Genomic DNA, 17,220 nt, shown 5'->3' on the forward strand with positions numbered 1-17,220 from the left:
TTAATGATCCCATAAACATCAGAATGCAAAGACATAGGCATTCATTGCATATTTTGTAAAACACGTCAATTTGACAGATCAATTTATAATAAACCTAAGGACCATGGCCATTTTCAGGGCAGAGGGACTTCCCAGAGAGAAAGGGACTTGGGGGTGGGCTGTGCTCATTACCTTGCTGAGGGGGACAGCAATCCTGCTTCTTGGAGCTAGTGCCACCAGCTGCAGCAGAGGAGCTGCTTGTGCACTTTGTAATGAATGCATATGCTCTCCTCTGAGCTCATGCCTTTGCCACCACGCTAGGATGCTGCCTGCTGTGTTAATCCACCAGTGAAGAGACCTCAGGTCACACAGTAATACGTGCCTTTACCGTCTGCCAGTACCCCCAGGTCTGGCTATTAATTTTCAAGTCGTTGAATTTTCATTTAATGTACTGCAGCTCTCTGAAGCATGGTGAGCTTCTTTAACCATTAAAGCAGTAAGCTGTATATATAAAATAATAACCAGATGATGATGATGATGTGTAAAGAAGACAAAACATTGCCTTTCATAGGAATAACCACTGGATGGGAGATTATTTACATTTCCGTACAGTGACAACTTGACTCGAAGGAGGGTGATGATGGTGACTGTAAAACGGTTTGCTACTTCCACCGAGAACTCTGTGCACAGGTTACTCCGTAACTGCCCTACAGAGAGCTGCAAACAAGGGCATCTCCGGGGCCAGGGATTTGGGTTGGTGACAGCCTGAAGCCGAGAGAAGAAATACGCGTTATCTTAGCGCCGGTCCCTCCGGGACGTGCCCAGCGTTCCCCAGGGCCGGTCAAAGGCTGCGAGGGTGGAACTCTGGTCCCCGCCGCTGCCGCGGTGCTTTTGCTGCCTCGGGTTGTGTGTGTGCGTGTGAATGTGTGTGAGTGTGTGTCTGGGTGTGTCTGTGTGAGTGTGTGTGTATGTGTGTGCGGGGTTGCTGGGGGGCATGGCTGGCTACTTTCCCGCCTACGTCTCCCGAGAGAGACCAGGAGGAGGGAGCAGCCGAGAGGAGACAAGAAGGAAAAAATAAGAAAAAAACACCCATACCCTGGCGTTTCGCACGCCCTGGCGCATTTCCCGGCGCAGCACCGCGCATCGGCCGCCTCTCCCCGCCGCCCCCGGGGCGCTCCGCGGCCGCGCAGAGCCGCCTGCAGCCGCCCAGCCTGCGCCGCGCAGTTCCCGCGGCTGCCCTTGCGCGTCCGCCTGCCTGCCTCCAGCACGGCTCTGGGGACTGCGGCTGGAGGGGTGTGCTCCCTCTCCGGGGGACGAACGAGGGGATGGCGGATGCCCCCTTCCCCGCGGCTAGGCCGCTCCCCTCAAAATCTCCATCCTGCCAGACGTAGAGACGCGCAGTGCCCGCGGGTGTCCGCGCACATCCCCCGGCGCTCCTGCTCCCGGCTGCGGCTCTCCGCTCGGCAGGGCGGACCGGCTGCCTCTCGGAGAGTCGCCCTCTGAGTAGCTTCAAAAATAGAGATATTTAAATGCATATGTGTACCTTTAAACATATATTTAACATTTTATACATTTCGCCTATTTATATTTATATGTATGCATATATAAGGTCTATTTCATTTCCCTCTTTGGAGAAAAACACCAAATCAATGCCACCCTTTCTCCCAGGCATGTTTCCCTTCTAGTAAAGGAGGCTCCACCTCTGCTAGGGATTGATTCGTCCAGCAGTTTTTAGGATAATTTATGAAGCAACCTGATGAGCCTATTGGGCGAGTTGCTCCGTCCTTGCGGAGTGGGTTTCTACCTGTTTGGGTGTTTTATTTTATTTTTTTCCCCCCTTCCCCTCCCCTCCCTCTCCCTGCCGTGTGCCGGGGGGTGGTGGGATTGGTAGGGTCGCTATTTCCCAGCCTCTCCAGAGAAAACTCGGGCAAGGGAGAGCGCCTTCACGCTCATGGATGCATGGGGGGGCCCCGCGCCCCGCTGGATCCGCCGCCGCGGGGCCCGGCTGCTGCTGCTGCTGCTGACCGTGCGGCTGGGGAGCGGGTGAGTACGGCGGGGACCCCGCACTGCCCCCGCCGCCACTCGCTACCTGCGCATCGCTCCCCAGCCTGGGCTGGGCGCTCCGGCCGGGGGCAGGGGCAGGGGGCAGGGGCAGGGAGCAGGGGCAGGGGGCAGGGGGCAGGGGCAGGGGCAGGGGCAGGGGGCAGGGGGCAGGGGGCAGGGGCAGGGGAGGCGGCGTGTTGCGCCGCCAAACTTCAACCAAAATAGGTGTCGGTGTTGCCGCTGTGGCTCCCGCGGGCGGCTGCGGCGGGAGCCGGCGCCGGCAAAGTAAAACTTGAGCCGCATCCCACTTGTTCGCTGGGCGGGTTGTTGAGTCCAGGCTCGGCTCGGTGCTGGGAAAGGTTCCCCCGTGCCGAGGGCGGCCCGGCGCACGGAGCTCCCCGCGCCGTGCCGCCCGTCCCCGGCGGCGGCTGCGGGGAGAGAGAGGGGCAGGAGCGCGGCTGGCGCTGCCGCTGTGCAGCCGGTGCTGCGGGGCCCCTCCGCCACAGCGGGACCTGAGCCCGGCCGCCCGCACCGCCCCGGATCCCGCTCCGGCCCCTGCGGCGCTCGGGAGGGGGATCGGGCTCACGAGTGGGATGGAGCCGGGCAGCTGCTCGAGTCCCAGAAGTTGGAAACGCGCGTTTTAAGGGAGAGTTGGAAAATTGAGCTGCAGACCTCTGAAGAAACAACAGTTTGGTACAGCTGTGTACGTATGTTGTTAGTACCCATAACAACGAAAAGCAGTGTGATAATTCAACTCCATTAATAACGCAGAGCTAATGTGCACCATTCCACAGGTTACACTCATGAAATTCACAAAGCAGAGCTTTAGGTATAAGTAAAGGGTATTTGACTGTTGCTCAGTATGTGTTTCTTTTAAATGGAAGACGAAGTTATCATTCTAGAAGATATAAAAATGTAAAGAGTATAGGCTGGCAAAAAAAAAAAAAAAAGAGGGAAAAAAGCTATTAAACACTTTTTTCAAGTCTGTCATACTCTAGTCCCCTTCCCCATACTGAATGATGATTTATCTGTCTCTGTGAGGTATGTTCTCATCACATCTCTCATCTTCAGAAGGCTGCTGTGTTATCCTAGTAGAAACACCACTGATTATACTTTTCTTAACCTGCATCTTTTAAAACCTTGATAAATTATGGAAATATTTTTCAAAGGCATTGATGAAAATGATACCAGTGCAGCTGTGCATCTTCAGAATGTTTCTTAATGATCATAGTGTACCTCAGGTGTGAAAGAAATTATCAAGTGGTTTGAGAGAAAAGAATATGCATGCTAATTTATCAGTTCAAAGACTTAGTTACAAAGGAGGAGGACTAGCTAAAAAAACCAATTTATTTTGCTTGCTTTTCAGATTGTGGTTAGGATTATAAAATTAGATGTAGATTATTATGTATGCATCTCATTAACATTACTATTTATAAATAAGTTGATAAGATGTGAGAGAAAGAGGTAACTTACATGCATTGTTTTGTTCTGTGTTCCAGGACATCTCAGATAAAAGAGAACCTTTGGTATGAATATCCATGTATCTGAATCAACTATTTTCAGCCTTGACTTTTTTTCAGAGGCTACATGGAAAAATGGTTTGAAAGATTTCCATTCCCCCCCCCCCCTTTTTCTCTCTTTCTTAAAGTGACCTGAAATGGACATGTGTTGCAGATCATGATTCTCTGGTATGTAGTGCATTGCAATTCATGGGTGTTTGTGGGGAGCTCAGTCTGGTGCTCTTTAACAGACTGCCACAAAGTATGATGGAAATACTGTTTTTCTGGTTCTTTGGATGCCTCTCTATATTTTCAGCCCAAGATTTTCCTTGAACTAAAACACAGGAGTAATGTTTTTTCTCAAGAATAGACCAGGCTGCACCAACTCTGCCAGCTTTTCTAAAACTGTCTTGCAGGAGCCAGTCTGCCTTTTCAACACATACTTTTAAAAGGATGCAAATGGCATCATTTTTAGTATGCATGTATACACAAAGTACTTTGTGCTGAGTGTGAGTAAAGTTGCTTCAGCTGTAACGAATGGAGCTTAAGTTTATGCAAGGGCACTGGAGGTTGAGCCCAACCAAGAGTTTATTCTTTTAAGATACTGCCCCAAAAGCTGTTCCATGACATTACACCAAACTTTCCACACCAAAGTGTGGGAAATCTCTCCCATAAAGCAGTTGTTTACTCCCAGTTCATCATCTTCAGCACTAACAGATCAGAATGTCCAATGCACTTGATTTAATTTCATGGGTCAGAATTTTGAAGGACTACTTTTGTCAATAGCAGATACCTCTTTTGTAGCAGAAATTGGGCTGTGAGCCTTTCTATAAGATGTGTGCAGAGAAAGAGTACTTGTCCAGCAGTCACTGCAGCCCTAAATATTTGGCAAACCCATTATTCTTGTTGAATTCAAATAAACAGATAATTGATAGGCAGAGCATAAGAACTGACAATGTAATTAATGTTATTTTCTTAGTTCCAGCTGTAGAGGTGCACCATAACAGTAACATTTCTTCTAATTTATGCTTCTTTAAATGGTATGTGCTGGTCAGCATGCCTTAAAGTATATTGTAAGCTTAACTTAATTTTGGCCATATCTTCCTTTTCGTTTTGTAATCTGATGTTTTAAAAGCAATTATAAATGCTCTATTGAAATGCAACTGTCAGCAGGTACAAATGCCAACTAATATTTTCTTTTCAAAGTATCTGTTAGGAAAATATATAATACAGCCTACATTTTCTTCTCATATAAACTCCTGGATCAGAGTTAAGCCTGTCATAACAATGTTGGTTTCTTAGTGCTTGATAATAGTGATTTACTATTTCATTTGAATATCTGTGATGTTTATTCATTATTATCCTAACTCTTGTGGGCTTTGTTCATGATGTGACAACAAAGAGCTTGTTATTCAGCAGTCCCAGTGGTTTAAGATACATTTTTATTTTATTGAAAGTTTGTTAGTATTTTCTTTTGTTGGTATAAAGTTTAAAGAGACATAAATATCAAGAAATACTTATATTCTTCGCACATAATCTTCTTACAGTGATTTCAAGGAAACCTTCAAACTCTGCCAGTCTGTTAAATAAAAAAAGGCTCCCAGGAAATTGGAACAAATTTTCATTTACTTTTAACTTTCTGTTTGTAAAATATGTCTGATATTAAAAAATGCACCTTTGGCACAAATTCAAGCCTTTTTGAGCTGGACAGAAAAGGTTACAGGTGAGCACTTGTTGAGCTTCTTCAACTTCCTTTTCTAAATACATGAAGTCTGTCTACAGAGTAGATTACTAGGGGATGAGGGGAATAGGTGATTTTTCTTTGAAGCTCTTGAAGAATTGTGTTAATCTGGGTTGAACAGAACACCTAGTAGGTAGGACCACTTAAATGGACTAAGTAGAAGCACTGTTTAAAAGTTTGGTTTGGGCTATCATATATGTAAACTAAAAGAGTCACGTATGTTGAATTCACAGAAACCCAAAAGTGATCATCTCAAATCCCATTTTTGTAGTACCATTTATGATAGAAGAGAGCAGCACTTTTTGAATTACCTGCATAACTCTTTCTTGCACTGCATCTTAAATTGATCATGTGCATGAGCAAAATAATGATATCATAACTTACTAGGTAAAGAGCAGCAGAGACAAGTACTAATTATAAATGACTGTAACACACTGACAGGAGCCTTTCAAAGGCTGGTCGATGACAGTGACTCTAACTTTTATTTCTTAACAATTTCTCTGAACAGTAATAATTTGTACAGAGTAATTCAGATGCAATTGAATTAATCTGAAGATGACACAGAAGTCCTGATTTTACATTTTTGCACATGCAGAGATATTTTAAGACTGAAAATAGTGTGATGAATTCAGTGGCCTACAGGCCTATGTAAAAAATTGATTCTCTAAGTATATATATATATATATATATAAACCCAAAATGGTAAGTAATGGAGCAACATTGAACTAATAGAGATAATTACAGAGACTAGGAAGGTCATCAGGAGTTCATCAGAACAGAACTTATTTCAAAGGAGAGGGCAATTTCAGTGATACGGATATGATGGAAATAAATAGTTTGTAAAATATGCTTTAATTAGAGATTTTACAGTCAGTAGGATCTGTTGAGATAATCTGCTCTTGTATAAGAATATATAAGAGGCTAAACAAAACTGGAGAATTTACCCTGGCTTCCCTATCAGGTTTGCTCCTTCAGTTTAACTAATTCCCTGCATACAGACTTGATGAGTAGGAATCTGATGAAATATTGTACAGTATCTCTAGTCTGAGGTTTCTCTGGTTTCCAGCCAGTGGATCTCCTGTTCCCAGTGTAACCTGCTACACCTGGCTCAGCCACTGGATTCCCATGTCCATCTCTTTGAAGGGGAAATGCAGGTCTTCTTTGATACTCTGGTTCTGCAGGGTAGCCTCAAGGTATAGACCAATGGCTGCAGCTGCTCTACAGGAACAGAGTGTGGTCTGCATCCGTCTGCTCTTCAACAGGAAAACCAGTCATCAAAGCTCTTCCTTGCTCTCATTGCCTCTGCCAAGTTTTGCCCCGACAAGAACACAGAGCATCTCAAGTGAATCTTGAAAATTCTTAAAGGAATCATCATTATGGTCAGAAGACATCCTGGTGCCTTTCCCTTTCCAGCCTAATCTTTCATGATATGTTGTAGAAACCTCCTCACCTCTGGGTGACAGGAAGCTCCAGTGCGGTTAAATTCCAAATAGTTGTAGCAGGATGAATGATCTAGTCCAAAAAATGAAAGTTCTATAGAAATTTGTCACAATTGGAGACACTCTATGCAGAGTGGAAATTTCCACAGAATTGGATTTACTCATGCTACAGTCACATGAACTAATCTTTGAATCACATCCCTGGTATATGTAGTTTAAGAGACAACTTGGTAGTCTCTTACATTTTCCTCTCACATAAGTAAACTGAGATATCTACTTTTCTTCCAAAAATTAATTATTTGCTTAATCAGTTTAAGCCCTTTCTATTTTTTTTAGTCTGAAAAAGAGATACACACAGAATATTGCTTCACTACTACTTCATACTGCTCAGATACTCTCTCACAGGATTAGCTCCAATACTGTTCAGGTGTAACTCATGTTCTTTTTGCTTTCTGCTTTGGTTGTCAAATCCCTTTCTGTGTCACTACACTAATTTCTGGTAAGGTGTGAATTGCTGATTCTGTGTTTCTAAATTTATATGCAGCAATTTTTCTTTGTTTTTGGGAAGACAGACAGACATAGTGGATAGGAAAAATCTGAGGTAGAATGAGATACATCCCCTTTGGATTAAATTATTTGATGTCACAAATTGTTAATATTTTGCTTTAATATGGTTTTCTTCTTGTTTAAGGCAGTATAACATGAGGGATAAAGTATTTTTATTATTAGTAATGTAGTAGTATTGTCCAGTTTTTATTTCTGAATAAAGTTCAGCTGGATAGAATTTCTATTAGTAAAGTTTTGTATCATCAAGTGCCCATTTCTTAGGTGGTAAACTGTCAATGTAAGTCATTACATTTTTTTTTTAATTTCATTGTCCAATGTTAAATTTGTGTGACAGAATAAATTATGCAGATTTTTTTAAAAATAAAGTGTCTTCAGTGTTTTCTCTGGAGGAGAACAGTTCTTGATATCATCACTATACAGCCATTGGATATGTATTGTGTTGTGCCAGACAGGCTGCAGGTGACCTATTGACCTGTACCTTAGGTTCTTGCTTGGCCAGGGAGAGCCATCCAGCTGATGGCCTGTGGGTTGTGTCCAGCAGGGGACAACTCTGACTACCATAAATTTAAGTTGCCATCTAACAAGAGGTGTAATTCTCCTGTTTTAATGATAGGTGTGATGTGTAATACACAATAGAGAGCAAGCTTTTGGTTACATGGTTTAGGTATTTCCATTAGTCCTTACAGAACATATTTACCTTTTTGTACAATTATTCATTAACTTAATTGACCTTTGGTTTAGTCCATAATTGCCTAATTTTACACTAAAATTTCAGTAAACCTATTCATTGTATTTCTACTGGGGACATGTTGTCATTGCCTAATTATTGTAGTTGTATGGCTTTTTCTGTAATTTCAAGCCAGATTTACTTATATGCAGCGAATTCAGTGTGCAATTCAATGTAAGTCTCTGATTCTGTTGCTGCTTCAGTCCGTGGGACTGCATGCTCTTGTGGGAGGAGGATGGTACCTGCTCACATGTGTACTGGAATTTGGGACTATTTCAAATAGGTTTGGTTTTGTGAAGGGTTGCAGTAGATTTCTTGTCACCTGAAGATTTTGAAGGAAATATGTGATGAATTGTGTTAGAATAAATGTTCAAATGGATGTGTTGAAATAGCATCATCTTAAATGACTGAAAATGCCTTATAAAGGATTGTTCATTTGATATATCCTTTGAGATGCTGGTGATATTTTAAGGTGGAAAATTGACTGCAATTTGGTGCATTTTATAGTTAGTGTGGGATGGCATTTAATTAGGTTAACTGCTTTTTATTGAGGTTATGGTTCTTAGCATTCATTTATCAAAGGTTTGTTTTAAGCCTAGTTTCACTATGTAAAGTGTATCTTTGATCAAAGCACTTAGCCCATCAACAGTGTATCTGTTCATTTTGAACTTGATGGCAATTAACCTTTCATCAGCCAAGTGTAGATAGTGTGTGAATGGTGTGATGGTCTGTGGCACATGGATTTATGTGTGCCTGTCTTTGTGTCTTTGTGTGATGATCAGTCTGAAACTGCCAGGAAATCTGTTACTGCTAAGGTTAGTACATGTTTCACATACCCAGAGAAGTTAGCAATACTGTGTCCTTCCTTAGCAGCTTGGGGATATTTTGACCTTTATTTAATACCTGTTGTCTCTCTTCAGTTACCTACTTGGGTTCTAGAGTTTGCTTTGATTATCCTCTTACCTTCTGTTAAAGTCTTCATTTGGTTCCTGCTGTTTGATCGAGATGAACAGTGGACTATGGCTGTTTACATTTTAATTATTTGATTGCATGGTACGGCCAAAACACACACCAATGAAGAAAATAAGATTGCACCTCAGGTCCCATGTTCATTTCTGAGCCACTCATTACAAGAAAAGCATTGAGGTGTTGTTGGAGTGTGTCCAAAGAAGGGCAGTGGAGCTGGTGAAAGGTCTAGAGGTTAAGTCCTAGGAGGAGTGGCTGAGGGAGCTGGGGCTGTTTAGGCTGGAGAAAAGGAGGCTCAGGGGGGCTCTCATCATTCTCTACAAATACCTGAAAGGAGATTGTAAAGGTGGGGGTCTTCCTCTTTTCTCAGGCAGCTAGAGACAAGACAAGAGGAAATTGCCTCAAACTGTGCCAGGGGAGGTTCAGGCTGGACATTGGGATGAATTTTGTGACAGAATCCTGTAAATTCTGTGAATTTGTTCCCAGAAGGGGTTGTTAAGCATTGGAAGGGGCTGTGCTGGGAGGTGGTAGAGTCACTATCCCTGGAGGTGTTGAAGAAACCACTCTGTGGCACTTAGTGCTATGATCTAGTTGACAAGGCGGTGATCAGTTAAAGTTGGACTTGATGATCTCAGAGGTCTTTTCCAAACTAAACAATTCCATGATTCTGTGAAAAGACATCATACAACATGTTCTGCAAGTGTGTAATCAGAAGATGAAATAATTGCTGCAAGAGAAGAAAAGTGAGAAGTGTATCCTCTTTCTTCCTTTTTCTGGGGTGGAACAAGAACTGCTCAGAGCATCAGGAATAATGATTTTAACATAATGTTTCTTGAAGACAATTTTTTTCCATCTTGAAATATTACTTTTTTTACCAAGTTCATATGTTTGCAGACAGGACTGCTGTTCTGAGGGAGCAGGAGAGCCTGGGGTAATGGGTTGACAGGAACATTACAAAATTCATCAAAGATGAGTGCTGAAGTCCTGCACCTGAATGGAAGGTCTTCCTCAGCAGGACTGGAGCCAGCTGTTTTGGGAGGAGCTGTTCTAAGAGGACCTGGAGTTGCTGCTGGTGAGCATGACACCTTGGCAGCGAGAGGGCCAGCAGATTCCTGGGCTGTGGGATCAGGTACACATCCTAGAAGTTGAGGAAAGTGTCTGTCTCCCTCTGCTCAACACTTGTGGAACTGCATGTAGATACTGCATCCAGTTTGGAGTTTAAACTGGAGGGAGCTCAGGAGTGGACTACCAAGCCTGTCAAGCAGGAGCCTGGACCTGCCCTAAGGGGCAAGGGCTGATCTAAATGGAGAAAAGATGATTTTGTGTGGGTTCAGCTTCATTTACAGGAAGACAATCCAGAAAACAGAGGTAGGCACTTCCTAGTGGTGCATGGTAAGAGAATGAGAAACAATGGTGATGAATTGCAACAGGGAAATATCAGCTAGGAGGATAATTAAACAACAGAACAAGATGCCCAGTGAAGTTTTTGGATGTTTTCCCATGGAATCTTATATACCAGCTGGATTAGGCAAGCACCCTGGTCTAAATTCAGTATCGGCTCTTCTTTGACTAGAAGTAAACTTCTCAAGATCCCTTCTAAATTTTATGTAAAAACGAAAAATTTCTCTGGAAAATTGCAGAAATCAGCTTATACTTTCTGTTTTGTTTTGTTGCTTGTGCAAAGTGCTTGCTCTCTATTGTGTAGGGGGTTGTAGAAACAGGTAGTTTTCTGCCTCAGGACTACAAAACTGAATATTTTTTCATCACATATGGTGGTAAAGAGATGGTCAAAGTATGATTGGTATACTAATCAAGCTGAATATGTTTGAGAATCCAGCAGCTCTGAAGTGATGTGGAGAATTACCTGTACTTGGCTAGACAGATGTGAGAAAAATTGTCAATTGATTTCTGGACTGCGGCTTGATAGGAGTAGTTATACTGGGCTGAGCCTATCAGTGTCTGGATGAACTTTCAAGGGGAGAAGATAAACCTTGTATTATGAGAGAAGACTGATGGATAAAAAATATCTGAGATGCTTTGAGTCTTTATGATAAGTTTGTGAGAGCTGTAAAATCCATTTGAATTAATAGCATTTGACCAGTGTAATTTCAAACAGTATGCAGCATTATGTGAAAATTGACTTGGAGAAGAACAATTTGTGTCGATCTCAGAACAAAATTGTTCTCCTGGAAGATAGCTTTAATAGTATCTGTTGTTCTTATTGTTGAAAATTCACATTTCTATAAATATTCTTTGCAGTCAGATTGTGTCTTTATTAAGTGCTCAGAGATAAGTCTGGTTGTACTGTTCAGCAGTTTTGGATTAGTTTTTAGTATATAAGTGTCACAAAGATGTTGAAGATTTTATGAGAAATGTGATAATGCTTTTAAGTGCATGCATTACTGGGATTAAAATTAGTTGGACTGAAGTTGTTGTTTGTTGGAGAAAATGTTTCATATCTTTCAGGGATGTGCTTCAAAGATGTAATGACTCGAAAGATCTTAATCACCTGATACTTGTGATACGAATTAAGATATCACAAGATTAATAGTCTAAGCACTCAGATCCATAGGCAACACATTTTTTACCGGGAGTGAACACCAGAGGTACATGTTTTTATTCTGTTACTAATATGATAATTTTTTTTAGAACAAAGCTTGTTTAATGTAAGCTGTGTAGCTTATACTTCTAATCTAATGTTCAAATGTTTCTGCATAGGAATTCGTAATATTTTTTCCACACTTTTCCCTGATAATTAATGTCCAAATTAATCCCTTCACTAGACACTAAGTAAGAAGAAGGGAAAGGAGATGCAGGGCAGGAAATTATAAGCAGCCAGACAAATATGAAATAAGACAAAGAGCACAAAGCACTGTGTGTAGTCATTAGAAGAATCAACCTAACAGTAAGTGGTCGGTGTACAGGAAAAAAGATATAGGGAATAAGTAAAACATACTTCAGTGGGAGAGACAAATACGTTTTGACACACAAAAAAATATGCCCAAGTCTGGCAAGGCAGAAAGGGTGAGAAATTGATGAGAAGGCTGGAGATGGAATGGATGGGGAGAAAAGAGATTTTTGTCAAGAGACTGTCTAAACCAGTTTAGGAAGGATAAAGAGGAAGGACTACAACATCAGTGGCTCTATATCCCACAGGATTGAGAGGAGTAAGTAATGCTTTTTGGAGATGTATTTTCAGTAGCTGTATTTTTTGCTTGCAGTTATGTTTATTTTCCCAGAAATTTTCTGCAACACATAAAGCATATCAGTGAAGATAGTGATGGTGAAATGCAAAAGAGTTTACTTCCACAGAATCGTAATGGAACTGATGACTGTGAACTCAGCCATAAAGTCTGAAAGATAAGTCTTGAGAGATGTTTAAAACGTTCACTACTGACAGCTATCAGTGATAGTGAGCTTTCAAGGAAGTCTTTTGTAGAAAAATGAAATTGAGTTGTATTTCAGCAGTCATGACTATGTGGTCCTGCTTATTTTTGCTACTTGAGAGTAGTATTTGCATCCATGAAGAAGTCCCAGTAATTTCTCAGCTTCTGTGGATACTACAAATCTATCTGATATCCATGTTTTATCTTAAAAAGATTCAAGAACATATGCAATTATGTAATTTAAATTGCTGACATGAGAGTAATTACTCATTGCTTCCATGTTGAAGTTGCATTTTTTCTCCATATTTAAGGAATTTTGCACTGTTCCATGCATTTCTTAAACTTATCATCCCTACAGAGTTCAGATTTTCTTCTAGACCTGGTGTCCTATGCCTTTTCTCATTCACATGACACATGACTAAATACTTGCATTTTTATCTTCTGAACTAGAATCTTCACCAGCCTCTGTACAAATGTCTGACTGTGTCAGTGACCATGTTTAGTTTTCAGCAGAGCTTTAGGTCTTTTTTCATGTGTGGAATTTGGCTAGGTCAGGTGAGCTCTGACCTCTCACTGATGGGGCCATGGAATATACTTTATCACATACAAGCATATAGTGCTTGGTATTCTGGAGCAAGCTAGTGTCTGGTTAGATGATCTGTTGGAAAACTTTGTGGGAACATTACCTGTTTTGACTGACTTGCTATGAAGGCCAGACTGGTTAAATGCACTATTTTGACAAACCTGTGAAGCAGGGTTGTTGCTAACAAAGTAATCTGTCATATTTACACTTCAAGAAACATTACCATTTTTCTGAAAGTTGAGAGAAATAGTTTGGTTTGTGGTTTCTGGGTTTTTTGTTAGGTTTTTTTTTTTTTTTTTAATTTTTTTTAAAGTAATAGAAAATAAAGGTTCAATTGTATTATATTTAGGCAAGGGACATATCCTGGGGGGCACAGCCAGTACATAACAGCTGTTTTATGACATTTTTCATCATTTAGGTAAGTGTCACTGTGCCCTACCCCTTTGTTGGTAAAACTCCTGAAGCAACTGAAGATCTTCAGGTAAATGAAGTAGCACAACTAGCCTTACTGTTTTCATTCGCATATGTAAGGCAACAAGGAAATAAGTGTGTTTGTTTTAGCTCTTTCAGCATAGAAACACTCACTGTCCTCCTTTTTTGCTTATGTATTAAATAATCATCAGAGTATTCCTTGTGCAGAGGATCACTATCTCTAAACAGACAGGGCCACTATGAAGGTTGTCTAAAACTCACGCATACCAAGAGCTTGATTGAGTTGTTTGTGCACAGACATGAAACTTCAGCACAGATAACTCAGGTTCCCTGACAAGTCTGTACTTTTCCAGAGGTCCACAGGTTCCCTATAAATCAACCCATCTTGGAAGGCTGGATATCCTTTTGTGTGTTGGATAGGAATAGGAGCCTGGGAATGGACAACTAAATTGGTGCTTAGCTATGTTTAGATATTCTCACTATACATGTACTTCTCTGTTATTACTTTGACAAGCATGATGCAAATAGCAGTCAGAACACTTTCACTATATTAATTTTTCTTCCAGTTAATTGCATAACTTGACAGCTGTTAATTGGCAACACAAAGCTCACCTAACTGATTTTTCTCATATTTAAAGGAGAACAAAAACCTATCATATGAATATCTAAAGAGGAACATGTTGCCTGATGTTAAAAAGACTTTCTTAGTCCTTAGTCACTTGTGCCCAGAGATTTATTAGCCATGGTGAAGTCTTCAATTACTTGAAGAACAGAGAGCAAAACGGAGGCACTTTTCACCTAGTTGCTGTTAGCTGTGTACATGCAGTTTACTGTTGAGTTTATGAGGGTAGCTGAAGTGTTACAACAAGCATCTTAAGAAGTGAGGTTTCTTATTTATAAAATCATCAAGATCAGAATTAGCACCTGCATTAATAAAGTAGCACTGTGTGATGGAACAGAAATGTCTTAATGTTTGATGATGTCTTCTTGTTCTAAATCATAATCTCTCCAGACATTCTGAAATAGACAGTGAGTGAACCTAGCTGGAACAAATATATTTTACAGTAAATGGAGAGATGATCAAGTATTATGTTCTGTATATAGTGAAATAACCTTTATATGAACTTGGAAAGGAAAAGAATTCCTCTTTAATTAAGTTTGCCTTTCTTCTTGGGGTTGTGAAGGAGACGGGAAAGTGCCACCGTTAAAGTGGGAGTGGAGTTAATTGACATTAATCTTCATAGGTTTCTTAGATTTATTTTAATGGCAAAGAAGTAAAAAGGCCCTCAACCCAAGGTAACAGTCACTAAATAATTGAATGACATACTTGAATTTAACATTTTATTTTCTGGTTTGGAATGAAGTTTTCTGCCTTCTGTCTTTCCTTCTATCCCATTCTAAACCATGGAGAAAATGCTGGAGATACACAGAAACATGATAAAAGATTAACAGTTTTCACCCATCTTGTTTTCTAGAGTGTTTCTTAATAGAACATGGTCTAGTGAGCTAGATTAGATCACGATAATGCCATCTCAACTGATTCTGCTGACTTTGTACATCTCAAGGGATCTCTATCTTTAAAACAAACCAAATCTGTTTAGCATGACAAATATTGGTAATTCAGATTCCTAGAAGTGAATATGTACACAGTACCTGTCCTGTTGCCTCCACATGACTAGGTGCTCTTTTGAGAGACCTTTGTGCAGCTTCCCCCAAACCAACTGGACTGACAATTCAAGTTGGCAGGTGGTGTGCTCTGCTTCACTGGAGAGTGTACAAAAAGCTTCCTATATATTCTGGTCACTTCCTTCTTCCATCCAGCATCATTCTTTCTTATCACAGTCTTGTTGCTGCACATCAGTGGCTGTGACTTAGAAATCAAATCTGTAGAACTGAGTGCCATCAGCATTTCAGAGATATTATAGTCTTTTTTACACATTTGGTCATCTTGGGCACATTTTAAAGATGAATTAAAAAGATGGTATTCAGGTAGTTAGATGGCTTAATCTCAGTCAATCGCTTCTGAAAAGGCCAGTAAGATAGGAATAGAGTAAGAATAGCTGTTTTCACCATGTAGAACAGCGATAATTCAGGTCTTCTGCACTTGGTTGCATTATTATCTGATTCATGTTGGTTTGTTTGCCAGTTTAGCAAAAGGGTTAGTGAGTCACAAGTTCTTGTTGGCCTTGTGTACTAGTATAGAAATCAATTGTGTTTCTTTTCTAGCAGTTGGCACTTTCGTCAGTGTACAGTATTTCCTAGCTAAAATCAAATAGTTCCGTGTAAATGGTCAGAAATGCACATTTTAAACCAAGACTTGTGAGACACTAAGTAAAGAAATGTTGCCTCTAATGAAACTGCCTTCTTAAATGGATTTATTTACTAGTGTCTGGAAAATTGCTCTGTTGTTGGGATGGAATTTTTGCCTCTCTACCTGGAATTGCATTAATAGCTTTCTGTAACCTGTCATTGTATACCTATTTGTAGTTCAGGGTTTTAAAATTGGAGGAGGAGCAGAGGTCCTCCAATAAAATAAGACGGAAAGTGAAAAAAAAAAAGAAAATTTTAAATGTGTTTTTTTTTTGCATTTTTCTTCTTGTTAATTTCAAGATTATTTAAATACAGTAAATAGTAGGAAATAGCCAAGTGGAGATCAGGTTGCTCAGAGAGGTTGTGAAGCTTCCATTTTTGGATGTCTGCAATACCCAACCTGATCAAGCCATGAGCAACGTGCTGTGACCTCAGATTAAGCCCTGCTTTGAGCAGGAGGCTGGAGTAGAGAGACTTCTCATGATCTCTTTCCAACAGGATTTGTCCTGTGAATCTGTAAATAAAATTAAGGACTCTTTGAAATGTCAAGATATTCAGTGACTGTGAGTTGAGGTGCTGTAGTTGTAACTCTTGTTTGGTTTAGGTGGTGATAGCATGACCCCTTGTACTTTACATTTTGGCTAAATCTTAGATGTTCTTAATAGCATTGTGGAGAAATACATTAAAAGCAGAACAAAATAGTGTCACAATCACTTCAAATTCTCTGCAAGTAACTGGGGTGATCGAGATAATCAGGTGTTCGGTATTTGTAAGGAACTCTGTTAATTTCACTGTGCTTTCTGCTGTTTATGGGGTGGAAGACAAAAAGAAGGTCAGTTTTATGGTGGTTATGTATCGTTGCTTAGAGAGCTACTTATAAATTGACTTTTAACTCCTCACCATTTTAATGCCTCTGGGAAAAGGCTGGGATTGCCTCTGCACTCTGAGCAACTGTAAGCTAAGTTATAAAGTAATTAGATGCCAAAAAGTGCAACCAGGCCATAAATAGATATATTAAAAAAATGCAAAGCTGTGTGGCAACAAAACATGAAAGAGATGGCAATAGGTAGCTCTGAGGGAAAAAGAGTGTACATTTACAAAACTTATCTTCCTAGTTTTAGTGCTCCCATTAGTGGGATCCTGCTAATGGGAAATGTTAAATATTTAATAACTGACATTTCTCTAATGTCTATGTAGTGCAGTAAAGATTAAGTATTTTATGGTGCATTTCAATTTAAAAGAATGAAAGAGCTTTTCAGGCTGTTGCTGACAGGGGAAGCTGTCAGTGAGCCTTGTATTTAGACTGTGTATTACTTTCTGCTATAATAGACTCTTTCAACCTGTTTGCAGCAAGCTAGGTATGAAAGCTCTGATATCTGAACAGTGCCTTTTGTTCATCCTCTGGGAACCCATTGAGCTGTGGCAAGGTTTCTGTCACACTTCCCAAATTAAGCAGGCATGCCAAAACCACTGAGAGTTTCCACAGCCATGACAGTTTTGATTTTCAGTGAGACTTGCTAGTGTTATCCAAGAGGTGGTGCAAGGCCT

The 17,220-nt window shown here is 40.7% G+C and overlaps 1 protein-coding gene across 1 annotated transcript in view; it reads left to right on the forward strand.

Moving 5' to 3' along the window:
* The first annotated feature begins 1,930 nt into the window (after positions 1-1,930).
* Positions 1,931-17,220, forward strand: part of GABRG1 (gamma-aminobutyric acid type A receptor subunit gamma1) — a 53,891-nt gene continuing 38,601 nt past the window's right edge. Inside the window, exon 1 of the mRNA XM_058838038.1 lies at positions 1,931-2,022. Coding sequence (XP_058694021.1) covers positions 1,931-2,022 — 92 coding nt within the window. The remainder of the gene's footprint in view (positions 2,023-17,220) is intronic.

The sequence above is a fragment of the Poecile atricapillus genome, chromosome 4 (assembly GCF_030490865.1).
Source record: "Poecile atricapillus isolate bPoeAtr1 chromosome 4, bPoeAtr1.hap1, whole genome shotgun sequence".
Taxonomy (NCBI): domain Eukaryota; kingdom Metazoa; phylum Chordata; class Aves; order Passeriformes; family Paridae; genus Poecile; species Poecile atricapillus.